Genomic DNA, 14343 nt, shown 5'->3' with positions numbered 1-14343 from the left:
GTCCCTATCTTCCTGAGAGTTGATGATTCTGAACAATTTTGTATCATTTTTAACCAAGGTAAAATGAATGTTCATAGACTCTCATTTTTCTTTTCAAACCCGACTCTGCGTTTCGATGCGTTGCGGTACGACGCACCCGGGAGCTTTTTATCATTGGGAATCTGCGTTTTCTCGTCTGGTTAATTAATAATTACCACCGCTACTCAGCGGCGCACCGCAACATCCAGACGACATGCCGCAGCCTATTCAGCGCGTGCAGGAAACGGCTCCTGCACGCGTTATCTAATGTGAAAGAGCCTTTAGTAAATAAATTGAAGAGCACTGGACCCAGTACTGACCGCTGGTCTGGTACTAGCTTTAAAGGAAAAAAAGTATTCACATAAATCGATCACACCATTGAAGTATACCTGTAACTTAAACGTAGTCTGAAGTGAAATAACAGATACTCCCCTAAGGAGAGGGACGGCTCTGGGTCCTATAGAGCCTTCCTGTTCTCCACCCGGTCTCCACGATCCCCCGCAGGCTCCTCCGTTAGCAGTCCACAACCGTTTAGTCATGAACTGCTCTCTTCCATGTTGGATGGGCTTTAACAGTCTTCGGAAACACTCGGGCCTCCGAAGATGGGCCGCTTTGTGCTGCGCACGCCAGAGCACCCTCTCTTGCTCACTTGCACATTTGTGCATGCGCAGTACAGAGCCGCCCATCTTCAGGAGCCCAAGTGATTTCGAAGACTGCCGAAGTCTTCCGCTGCAGGAGATTCAAACTGAGGAGCCTGCGAGGAAACAAGGACCCCCGGGAGGAGAACAGGAAGGCTCTGTAGAGCCTTCCCTCTCCTTAGGTGAGTATCTGTTTTTTATTTAAGCTTCAACTTGCTTTAAGACCAAATAAATACATATTCCAATAGGGTGAAGCCTGTGGATGCTCCTAGAGGCTTCCCTGATCCTCCGCAAGTCAGTCAGAGACTGGATAGACAGCGCTGGAATGAGGGGACCAGGAGAGGAGTGGGAAGGCTCTATAGGACCCAGAGCCTTCCCCCTCCTTAGGTAAGTATCTGTTTGTTTTTTTTGTTTTATTTTAAAAATGCTTCAGGTTTACGTTAACAAAGATGACTCACAGTAATTTAGCAATGACTCGAGTATAAGTCGGGACCACCACTTTTTTTGGCCCTAAAAACTCTGCCTATACTCGAGTATATAGGGTACCTTTATTTTTCTCTGGACATAAAAGAGAACTGTAGTGAAAATAACGTAATGAAGAAAATGTTTTTTTTAATTTTTTACAGTGATTACCGTATATTATGGTGTATAAGACGACCCCCCACCCACCCCCCAACTTTTCTTGTTAAAATATAGCGTCTGGGATATACCGTACTCGCCCGTATAAGGCTCCCTGCACACTGCAAATCCGTTTTCCGATTCCGATTCCGTTTCCGATTCCGATTCCGATTCCGTTTCCGATTTTCCTTGAATACATTCAACAGAAAAACGGATCAAAAAACGCAGCATGCAGTTAAGATTAAAAATCTGAATCGGAATCGGATGTAAAAACAGATTAAAAATCTGAATCTGAATCTGATTTGCTTGCAGTGTGCAAGAGGCCTAAGACAACCCCTCTTCCAATGCACACCAATTTGTGCCGTACTGTATGTGGTACCCAGTATATAACAGTATACAGTATAGGTGATTGACTGATTGGATTGGTCAACTCTTACCTAAGCAGATTGGTCAGCTCTACCTGTCTTAGGCCTCTTTTCCACAAACTGTTTACAGGCAGTGAAATGCCTCTCAAACGCTCACAACTGCTTGCTGCTGCCTGGTAACTGCTTACTGCTGCCTGGCAACTGCTTGCTGACCACACAGCTCAACAGTTCGTGGAAAAGAGGCCTTAAAGTGAACCTCCGGACTAAAAATCGACTCGGCAGCATTGAAAAGGCTTTGTGTTTCTTTAACAGTTTCACAGCATCAGAACTTTGTTTCTCTTATACAAGCCTCATTTTTAGCTTCACAGAAGAAAACTGCCTGGGCTTTTTTCCCCTGATGCTGTGCAAAGCATGACGGGATTTCTGATTTTGTTGTTCTCGTTCTGCTGTTTTGGTGCAATTTTTTTTTCTTTACATTTTGAATTTGACATTTGAAGCCTAGCGCATGCAGCTGGGAGGGGTGATCAGGACACAGGACAGTTGGAACTGTGTCTCCTGCTCCTTGTCACCTCCTTTCAACCAAAAAGATGGCAGCCCCCCATGAATCACAAACATTTGCCTGTTCTTTTAAAACAGGGTTGGTAAGAGATTATATTGCCTATCTATTCTAATTAACATAACTAATGTAACTTAATGACAGTATGTTTGTTTAGGCTGAAGTTCCCCTTTAAGGTGGATTGGTCAGCTCTCCCTGTCTCAATATTTATCAGAGCGGTATGGAAGAATAGATTGCGCTGTGCCCATAAAACACGCCTCTTTCACCCTTCTGGCCCACCCTTGTATCCTATTTACCTCCTCCTCTGCCTCTCAGATCTTGCGCATGTGCTCCTGCGCCGCTTCACTACAGTCCTCAGCAGTGAGATCTGAGAGGCGGCAACAGGATAGGGCGGGCCAGAAGGATGGAAGAGGTGTGTTTTATGAGCACAATGCAATCTCTTTCTTCCATACCCTGGGCGTCCCAGACCTTGCAGCGTGAGGGTGAGCCCCCCAGCCTATGCGGCGACCGCTGAATCTCCAGCACCCGGTTATTAAACATCAGCATGTCGCGTATGTGCATCGCATATCAGCATCGCATATCACCGGCATCAATGACACCCGACATGTAAGACGACCCCCAACTTTTCAGAAGTCTTATATGCCAGAATATACAGTACTTATATATTATTTAGTCAGTGTTTGGAAAATCTTTCCACTCCCTGATTAACATTCTGAAATGTATCACAGGTGGCAACATCTTTAGTCCTGGCAGGTGATCTCTGCAGAATGTTTGTTTCCAAGAATTCCGAAGCCAGTGAAAATAATGCATGGTCTTCCAGAATGATCTGGGAAGAGAATTCCACATAGCTAAACGGCCTAGGCTAAGCATCACTGGGAGGGCAGGGTGTCTCTCTCTCTCTCTCAAGATCAGATTTCAGCCTCATGTCACACTGAACTGCCCCTCAGCCAATCAGTGAGGAGCAGGAATGTGGGAGGGGAGATAACAAGCTTCCTTCTCATCGGCAATGTACCAAATAGAGCCAGGCTGACAGATGAGATTTATTACAGCAGAAACATGTTTGATTAGATTGGAGTGCTTGTATTGCAGGGTAAGGTTCCAGGCTGCATAATGACCACAGAGCAGGGTAAATGGAATTTGATTTTGTGGCTGACCGTCCCTCTTTAATAGACAGCTATTGATGCATTTCTGAGAGTGGCTGTAATTGTATGCTTCTTGTATTAGTGTACTAACTATTTTAGTTCATCTGTTCTATTTCAGTCTCTTGTTGATCAATCGGGACCTGAACAAAAGCTTATATACTGTACAGGCTCATCCTATTGAAGACATGCAAAGATCAGGTAAGCAAACGCCATTTCTCTTTTTGTTTGTTGTGTTATACATTAGACAAGACACAGAACATCTATATAGCTTTTTTGTCCTGGCGGACTCAGAGTGCCAGAGCTGTAGAGTGCGCTCTATAGGCGGTAGCAGTGTTAGGGAGTCTTGCTGAACAGGAAGAGCTGAGATTTGAACCCTGGTCTCCTGTGTCAGAGGCCTTTACCTGTACACCATCCAGCCACTGTTTAGCTAAGCTACATTAAAGGATACATCCGAGGAGGATAAAATAAAAAATCCACTTACCTGGTGCTTTCTCCAGCCCCTGGCAGCCGTCCTGTGCCCTAGCCGCAGTTCCGCTCCCCGCCAGTGGCTTGGAGTCCCCTCCGGTACCAGAGGCCTGCTTGCGTTCCAGGGCACGTCTCACATAGTCGTGCTGACGTCATCCGGACTGTACTGCACAGGTGCAGTAGCTCTTCGCCTGCGCAGTACAGTCCGCTTGACGTCAGTGAGCCACATCGAGTGCATTGGAAGCCGACCTGGAGAGGTCGGCTTCTCCGCCGGAGGGGACCGGGAGCCACCGGAGCTATGATGAGGGCACAAGACGGCTGCCAGGGGCTGGAGGAAGCCCCAGGCAAGTGGATTTTTTTATTTTTATCCTTCTCGGGCCTTCCCTTTAAGCTTATGAAGACTAGGAAGTGCTCTATAGATAGGCACCCAGCCCACAGCGTAACAAAAGCCGGGTCAGAATGAATGTTATTTAAAGAAGTTATGTTTGTTCAGAGCAGTTCTGAGAAACCTCATGGTTTACCTCTGTTATTTATAGATCATGTTACTGGCTAGACTGGAGAGACGGCCCTAATCTTGTAACTCTTACATGGGTAACGTCAGTCTCTCCAGCTGACTTAGAGCTCTGCTAGTCTCTGACTTGCATTGCATGCTAGGAAAGGGTTGCTTCATAGCACTAGGGAGCGGCCATATTCATTACGCATGGTGTTACTATGCCTTTCATGAGAACCTAACAATACAGGTAAAAATGGAAAAGAAGATAAGCTCACTGTAATCTATAAGTAGTTACAGTCATAGCTACAGCCCCATACACACATTCAACAGCGGCCTTTTATGCAGCACAATTGTTGAACAACAGTCTTATCAAAAAGCTGATAAGACTGATAAGAAGTTAATCTATAGGTCCGTACACACGCCGGACTGGAGGCAACGACAGACTGTACACACGCCGGACTGGAGGCAACGACAGACTGTACACACGCCGGACTGGAGGCAACGACAGACTGTACACACACCGGACTGGAGGCAACGACAGACTGTACACACACCGGACTGGAGGCAACGACAGACTGTACACACGCCGGACTGGAGGCAACGACAGACTGTACCTTCACCGGACTGGAGGCAACGACAGACTGTACACACGCCGGACTGGAGGCAACGACAGACTGTACCTTCACCGGACTGGAGGCAACGACAGACTGTACACACGCCGGACTGGAGGCAACGACAGACTGTACACACGCCGGACTGGAGGCAACGACAGACTGTACACACGCCGGACTGGAGGCAACGACAGACTGTACACACGCCGGACTGGAGGCAACGACAGACTGTACACACGCCGGACTGGAGGCAACGACAGACTGTACACACGCCGGACTGGAGGCAACGACAGACTGTACACACGCCGGACTGGAGGCAACGACAGACTGTACACACACCGGACTGGAGGCAACGACAGACTGTACACACGCCGGACTGTCGCTGAAACGCCCACCCAGCGGGAGGTGACGACGGACCCGTCGTTGCCTTTAGTCCGGCGTGTGTACAGACCTTACCTGTTGGATTGACTTCTTATCAGCTTTTTCAACAATCGCAAAATACTTTTTTTTTTAGCTATTTCAACTTGTTTCACAACAAAAGTTGTTCAATTGTGCTGCATAAAAGACTGCTGTTGAGCGTGTGTAGGGGGCTTGCTTCCCAGTAATTTAACATATAAAAGAGATTACCAGGCACAGGGTCCATAAGAAACTCACTTTTATTGCAGGCTTCAGGGTATTATACGAAACTTAATTTTGTCTTCTTGAAACATGAGGTATTTGTGATAATTCAGCTTTAAAGAGGAACTGAACCAAAAAAAAGTCACTTAATTGAGCCTCCTTATCCCTTTGAAATGAATGATTAGACACAAAACACTTATGAAGGGCAATATAAAAAGTAGATATATTTGTGCAATACAGCTATGAATAAAAGAGAATGGCAGGCTCCATCTTGCAGCTCTATCCCTCCATTTTGCAGCTCTCAGTCCATGGGAGGTGCAGAGTGATTCTGTGGGCGGTGTTACAGTTGGAGTTAGACATGCCCATTCACGCCCACAGAATGAGATTTGCAGCCCAGTGTCATGAGGTCATCATCAGTCGCCCTGTTACAGGAAACTGACAGCTGTGGCTTCTGCTGCTGCCCTGCACTGGCACACGCCTTGATAAAGTATTATTATTTTTTCTCTAACTATGCCTCCTGCAGTGTGAGATCTTGTGCTTGTCATCCTGCAGCTCTCCCCATTCATTTTGTGCCAGATCTCGTATCATGTCCTGTAGTCATGCAGCTCTCCCCTTTCGTATCCTGTCTGGCAGAGGTAGGGGGGAGTAACACTGCAGAGGGAATCCGCTCTTATGACAAGCACCCCCGCCCCTCTTTCTCTTCCTCGTAGGTGTCACGCAGGGGGAATCCCCTCTTACATCATCCAGCCACCCTTGTCCTCCCCTGTAGGAAGCTTGACAGAGGGAATTCCCTCTTATGTCACCACCCCCTGCAAGTACCCCTTCTCCTACCAGTACATAGCGCATGGGCTAACTAAGCCTCATTTGAATCACTAGTGATTCAGGTTTGTGATCGTCCCAGCTCTCATACACAGTAAGAGAGGTTTGGCGCAGTGTAAAAAAGACTAAACAGGTTTTTTCCCAAAAAATCATAAATATATATATATATATATATATATATATATATATATATATATATATATATATATATATATATATATATATATATATATATATATATATATATATATATATATATATATATATGCTTCACTCTTTATAAAACTGACCAAATGTCCACCAAAAAAAAAATGACAGGCATGCATATGCTTCACTGATATTACTTCACTCTTGCTAATTTCAGGGAAAACGTTTTTTTTTTTTTTTTTTGCCAAAAAACAACCCTTTTAGATACACGATGGCCCCTCTCGTTAATCAGTTCACATACACACTATCAGAGGTTTGGCACTTCACAGTGTAAAAAGGACTGTTATATGTTTTTAGTGGACATTTGTTTAGTTTTATATAGAGTGAAGCATTAGCAGTGAAGCATATATATGTATTCATGTTTTTTCAGGGGGGGGGGGGGAGTCCTTTTTACACTGCGAAGCGCAAACCTTTCTTAGGCTCTATTCACACCTGCGTTTTGCAGGAGTGATTTTTCCGCGATTTCACACTGAAATTGCCCCCCCCCCCCCCCAATACACACACACACACACACACACACACACACACACACACACACACACACACACACACACACACACACACACACACACACACTTCAGCTCGTTTACTATCAGTACAGGCACAGGGTAGCAGCTTGTAGTGGCTGGATAGTGTACTCGTCAAGGACTCCGCCTCTGACACAGGAGACCTGTGTTAGAATCTTGGCTCTTCAAGTTCAGTAAGCTTGATTTACTCAGTAGGAGACCTTGGGCAAACACTCCCTAACAATGCTAGTGCCTATAGTGCGCGTCCTAGTGGCTGAAATTCTGGTGCTTTTAGTCTGCCAGGAAAAAAAGCATGATATAAATGTGTCTTGTCTCATACTGTACACACTGGGGGTGGCAGGAATCATCACGCACTGCAGCTAGTTTACTATCAGTACAGGCACATAGTCACAGATGATACTGTACACATTAGAGGTATTAGAGATCACACATTGCAGCTAGATTACTATTAGTACAGGTACAGAGTAACAGAAGTTACATTGTACATAGTGGAGGTAGCAGAGATCAGCACATGCTGCAGCTAGATTACTATCAGTACAGGGCCAGAGTACCAGCCTATACTGTACATTCTGGAGGTCGCAGAGATCAGCACACACTGCAGCTAGTTTACTATCAGTACAGCCACAGAGTAAGGGCTGGTTCACATTACGACACCCACCCCGTACTCTTGCGTTCTGCTCTGTTGAACGGAGTGGGAACGCAAGGTCCCAACATGTCGGGAACGTCTGCTCCGATGAGCAGAACGCAGGCAGCGGAACGTAGCAATGTGAACTTTCCCATAGGGAAAGCATTGCTGTGGCTGCGGCTCATCGGAGCGGAACACAAGCTAATGTGAACCAGCTCTAACACTTTATACTGTACATACTGGAGGTAGCAGAGATCAGCACACACTGAAGATAGTTTACTATCAGTACAGCCACAGAGTAACACCTTATACTGTACATACTGGAGGCAGCAGAGATCAGCACACATTGCAGCTAGTTTACTATCAGTACAGCCACAGAGTAACAGCTTATACTGTATATAATTGAGGTAACAAAGATCAGCACACATTGCGGCTAGTTCACCATCTATGGCGGTGAATTGGGCGCAGGGTGAGCCGCTAAATATGATTCCCCCTCCAAGTCATAGTAACTTGGAGGGAAAAGTAATTTGGGGTCCGCCGAGGGTCAGTACCCGAATTACCCTGTGCACATGCTGTGGACTATAGCAGGTACCCAACTCACAAGCTACGCTTTAGGTGCCGAGATAAACTGTTTCTTGGTGTCACAAAACCGACTATTTACTTTAATATTGGAAGGGGGGGGGGGGTATTGGCCATGCTGTATATGGGGCTGAAAGAGGGGTGCTACACCGGACACAGAGGAGGGAGGGTGAAACATTCTCTATAGAAGTAATATATATATATATATATATATATATATATATATATATATATATATATATATATATATATAATGTATACATGCATATCACAAAGACACACACGCGCACGCACACACACACACGCACACACACATTTATACTGTGCACACATACAGCACACAATGCATACATACAAGCAGTGATTTATACGTGGATCCAGACATATGCACACATACAGCACACATAGCATACATAGCACACAATGCATACACACAAGCAGCCATTCATACACAGGTCCATATACTTACAAACATTGCATACATATGGCAGCACCTCCAACTCACAGCACACAATGCATACACACAAGCAGCCATTCATACACAGGTCCATACACACATTGCATACATACAGCACAGCACCTCCAGCTCACAGCACTCTGACACGCTGTCTCCCCTGCACGAGTGTCTGTGTATCTCTCCTCTTCCCAGCGTCTTCACTTTCCCGGGGGATGGGGGAGCTGGACATGCTTACACTCCAGGACTCTGCAGTTCTCAGCTCATTAGTCAGCAGAGCTGGAGCTGTAAATGCCGAGCAGGAGGGAATGGGAAATGTAGATCAGGCACCAGCCTGATCTAAGTCTATTTATTTTTACAGCAGCTTGTTGCAAACCCCCTCTGTAAAAGTGGTTTGTCCCCGCACACACTGCACTGGCCAGTGTCTTCTGACAGGAAGGCAGCGGGCTGGGGACAGAGGGCAGCGCTGATCTGCAATGGGGAGACAGCGGGGACAGAGAGCAGCACAGAACGGGGCAGGAGTTAATTACACAAGCATGTGTACGCAGTAGCTGTGAGGTCCATCTTCACAGGAAGCGCCTGCTGATGACGTGCACTGTTAACAATAGCAGCAGGACGTCTCACTCGGTATTGACTTGGAAGGCAGAATTTGCATAAGCAGAAGGTCTCCCAGTGACCTTTGCGTGCCAGCAGGGCTGCCGCGGCAGCCAGCGTCACAGGGGGCGGGGCTTATGCATTAATTGTATATTATATAGTTTATTAACATATTTTTGTACATTTATTGTACTGTTTTTTTGCCTGCAATTTCTCACATGGATTTCAATGCTGTTTTTACATTTTATGAGTTCAGTTCCACTTTAACCACTTGAGGACCGCGTTGTTTAACCCCCCCTCATACCAGGCCAGTTTTCATAAATTGGGCCACTGCAGCTTTAAGGGCTTGCTGCAGTGCTGCACAACTCAGTACACAAGTGATTTCCCCCCAATCTGCCTCTGAAGAAGCTGGTTTAAGCCAGCGAAACAGCTGTCAGGCATCTGTTGCCCCCACTGCCATGTACCTGCATCTTCCCCCACCGGATTAAAGGGATTTTACAAAAGAAGCGGTGCCTCCTTCCTTGTTTTCTACTTCATTGGATCCAAAGCTGTCTTCTGGACGTGCACGCTCTTGGTTCCCATCTCCGGTGCGTCTGCCCTGCTGCATTTGGTGCCAGGTACTGTGCCTCCTTTTCCACTTCATGATTTCCCCCCACTGTTGGTGGGGTCTGATCACTCCCCAATGTTTATTTTATTTTACAAATATTTTTTTTTTTTTATTATAAAAATGCCTATTTAAAAATAATTTCCCTCCCTCCCCCAGTCAGCCTATCACCGCAGATCGCTTCTGTGTCTCCCAGGGGGACAGCCGTGTCACACGGCTGTTCGAAGTACAGCACTGCCTTGGATCGCAGCGAAGAAAAGGTATATTAGAAGGCGGTTTCACCGTCTAACAGTCTCTGAGCAGCGCTAAGAGGCTGAAAGCGGAGCCCCATAGAAGGCCGTTCATGCCAATTGGCGTGGAGCGGTTCGGCAATTGGCTGTTTTGACCACCAGGCGACACAGGTTAAGCAAGCACAGTCCTGGGTTGGTCCCAAACGTTTGGAAAAATCCTCATTAATGGCACCCTTTAATCTCTTAAGACTAAGTAGATCCACGTCAAACACCCAGGGACTACCGGAGTACCTCAGGCTATACCATACACGACAGTCTGCAGGTAGTTGGCCAGCCCAAGGCCCCTGTAGATTTGTCTGTAACCAACTAGGTCAACATTGTAATCCCCTAGTCCCCATTCCAAGAACTTCCGCCAACCTTAGCCTCACTGGGGGCCTAGACTAACCTCCCATCTACAACCTTACCAGCACAATTCATGTTGTCGGAAGTTACTCTACAATAACTTTAAGATATACAACACCTGCAATTACCTAGGCATTATATCTAGGTATCTCTCCTATCCCTAAACAACTTTTAGAGGGAGTATGCCTGTAAACACCCGCGCCTGAAATTTCCTACGCATAGAAATGTAAAATAATTAGTAAATAAAGCCTGTTATGGAGATGTGTAGTTACAAGTCCCCCAATACGGGCAAAACGATACTGTACAGTACTGTGCAACTGTTCACTGGCGTTATAACTCTGTTAAAATGTTGTAAAAAGTTGTAAAAAAAAAACCTGCACAATCCTTTCAATAAAAAAAATTGAATGATTAAAAAAAAAAAAAAAAAAAAAAAATCATACATACATGGCGCTTCCTCCAGCCCACTTTGGCCTGATCGCTTCCTCGCTGTCCTCTTCCACCTCCTGGATCGTCCATTATGGCTCTCGGTAACTTGGGAAGTCTGAGCTTACTGCGCATGCGAGGCCGGGCCACTGTTGCCAGGAGCGTTCTATGCCCTTTATTACCTGTTCCCATTCATTGATCTAAGTCCCCGGTAGAAAAAGAAAAACCGACGGCTTCTTTTCAGTGGCCATGGTCTAACCCCCCCCCCCCCAAAGAAAAAAAAAAAATAACGTCCTTGTGCTTCCTGTAAGGAACGCGAGCACTCTCACTTACAGGAAGGGAAGTAAACAAAATCATTGTGGCCATCTTGAGGCCAAATAGTAAAACTACATGCACGTAAATTTTTTTCACACATAACGCAATAAATTACATTTGAAATTAACTGTTTACCTCCCACACCCAAAAAATACCCAAATAAAATGTTTTATTTATTCACAGACTCCAGAAATATAAAGTAACACATTTCGCAGGTATATTCCCACTTCTTCAGGCAATAAAAGGGAGGAGTATACAACAGTATAGTCGCATGGACACACTAGGCGCCATCTCCACTGCTATGGCCCTGACCTCGAAGCACTTTCAGGTTACTTCTGGGTCAGCACCATAGCGGTGAAGATGCCAGCAAATACGGGGGATACGGCGGCGGAAAGGGAGAGCAGAGTAGGTGGAAAAGACAGCGAAGGGATCCAGGAGTAGGTAAGTTGTGCGGTGGTGATTTTTTTTTTTTTTTGTAGGTCTATAAATATTAGTACAGGAGAGAAGGTAAAGGGAAGGTGATAGCAGGGAACATGGAAGCAAGCCTGCTTCTTCCTGTCTGACAATGTGACTTTGAGGGCTCGAGATTAGTCGCATGTTACAACAACATGTAACGCACAATAACTTACAGCAATGAAAAATCAATGGGCTGTTTACAGTGCAGTCGTTGCGTTGGTGTCTATCGCTGCACGTTAAATGAAAGTGCTGCATGCTATGCGTTATACACATTTTTAGCTGCGTTAGACTGTTGGCACATGCTCAGTAATGTTTTGTTTTTTTTACGCATGCGCCGTTTTCGTTCTATCACTGTGCGACGAAAACGGCGCACCAAACGCAGGGCTAAATAACGACCAAGTCATAGTCTTTCAATGCGTTGCATTAGGGGCACGTTATGCAACCTTAACGTCGCATCAAACGCAACGTCTTACTGTGTAAGAGGCCTAAAGGAATTATTTCACAATTAAAAATAAATTAAAATGTGTGTTTTTTTGTTTTGTTTTTTTTGTTTTTTTTTTTTTACCAGTTGCCGCCCGTGTCACGCCGATGGGCGTGGCCGCGGCGGCAGCCCCAGGTCCGCCTAACGCCGATTGGTGTAAAGTCCTGGGGCTCTGTTTTGCAGGAGATCGCGCACAGGCTGCGCGTGCATCTCCTGCTTGGGAGGCGGAGCTGTCCCCCTGGGGGACAAGAGAGCGATCGGCTCTCATAGGCAGAAGCCTATGACAGCCGATCGCCGTAATTTGCTGGCTGGGGGGAGGGAGGGATGACATTTAAAGAAACAGTGTTTTTTATTTAAAAAAACACTGACAAATATTTATAAAAAAAAAAAAAAAACCATAAGGGGAGCGATCAGACCCCACCAACAGAGAGCTCTGTTGGTGGGGAGAAAAGGGGGGGGGAGAATCACTTCTGTGCTGTGTTGTGCGGCCCTGCAGCTTGGCCTTAAAACTGCAGTGGCCAATTTCACCAAAAATGGCCTGGTCACTAGGGGGGTTTAGCCCTGCGGTCCTCAAGAGGTTACATAATAATATAAAAATGTTATGATGAATTTAATTGAAATTTTAAAAAACTGACTGGGCTTCATGACATGATAGAAGAATGTCAATGTTTTGTACATTTGACGTCCTATGCCTAAACAAATTAAATGAGGAGAGTTAGTTTTTATTTGTAAGCACACATATAATAAGTAAGAAGGGGCAGAAGCAGATTCCATTGGCACTCTTGAGTTCTGCAGATTGGTTGGCGAAAATCTAAGGTGAAAGGACAGGAGGCGGAGCTAAGTGCAGTCCTACTTGATGAGCGCTTCCGAGGCAAGAAAACTGGAAGGAGCTCCTGCACCTGGTGTCCCGACCTCCATGGAAGTGCAAACGCGCGAAACGGCTTTCAGGCTACTTCACCCCCGCACCCACCACAAGCCCTTATTCTTACATTAGTATGTGAGACACCACATTGTACTGAACATATGATTTCACATGTGTTGTCTACATGAATAAAGTAAAGCACTGCGGAATATGTTGGCGCTATGTAAATAAAAAAATAAATAATAAACCAGTTTGTACAGCAGTGCCGACCCATCGCCCTCTTTTCCTATAACATATACTGTATAGTAAGGCCTACCTGTTGTTTTGGTAAATCCCTGGCTCTAGTGGTACAAGGGACATCCGTTACTGGCTGGAAGTCACCATAGCAATGCGCAAGTTATCGCCCAACTATAAGTTTCCTTTTGTATGACCGCAGTAAGCACTGCTCAAACAGTGAACAACATGCGCAGCGATATACTTGTGACAGACAATCCGTGATTCATTCACTGTACTTGGCTTGTCACTGCTGTAACTAAGAGGTTTTACATTTAGTACGATGTTATTACTTTGCCAGGTGTGATCTTCCAGAAATAAGACAATGAATTTCTCAATAAAACACATTCTTAGTGGTGTACAGCCTAAGGCAAGATATCACAATCGGCATTATTTGCTGTAGAGCGATGAAACCTTTCTCTGCCTGATCTCTTACCTGCTTAGGCTTGTTCTGTTCATATAGCTGGCACATATGAAAGGTGCTCAGTAAAGATACATGAAGAAAACCGGTAACTTTTTATTACCAATGCCATGAAAGTGATACATAAATTGTTTTTTTCAGGACATTCTAGGCTTTCTTTGGGTAATATTTTTTTTTTGAAGTACTATTTAATTTCACAGCAAATTTAGCAGGGAAATTTGGGCGGAGCCCCATGCTCCAATTAGTAGCTGATACCTCTTTTCTCATGAGAAATCTTAAACTTTTCTCAGATAGATCCTCATGGGGGGTCTGTGTGTCTGATATAGTGGTGTAACCACTCCCACAGTGTGATGTGATGACCATGGTCCTGACAGTTTGCTGTCTGGGAACCTTGTTGCATTGTGGGAAATAGTGGCTTTTTCCACCTGCCAAGTAAGCAGTATCTCCATCTGTGCATAAAACTCTCAGTAACGAACATTCCGTACAGATCACCTGGCAGGACTGAAGATGTCACCACCCGTCATAACTTTCAAAATGTAATTCAGGG

The 14343-nt window shown here is 45.4% G+C and overlaps 1 protein-coding gene across 1 annotated transcript in view; it reads left to right on the top strand.

Moving 5' to 3' along the window:
• The window catches only part of FUZ (fuzzy planar cell polarity protein), a 63665-nt gene that overhangs the window by 36793 nt on the left and 12529 nt on the right, over nt 1-14343 (top strand). The window contains exon 9 of the mRNA XM_068241352.1: nt 3456-3535. Within this exon, the coding sequence (XP_068097453.1) occupies nt 3456-3535 (80 nt within the window). The remainder of the gene's footprint in view (nt 1-3455; nt 3536-14343) is intronic.

The sequence above is a fragment of the Hyperolius riggenbachi genome, chromosome 6 (assembly GCF_040937935.1).
Source record: "Hyperolius riggenbachi isolate aHypRig1 chromosome 6, aHypRig1.pri, whole genome shotgun sequence".
NCBI lineage: Eukaryota > Metazoa > Chordata > Amphibia > Anura > Hyperoliidae > Hyperolius > Hyperolius riggenbachi.
This window is presented reverse-complemented; position numbering and strand designations above follow the sequence as displayed.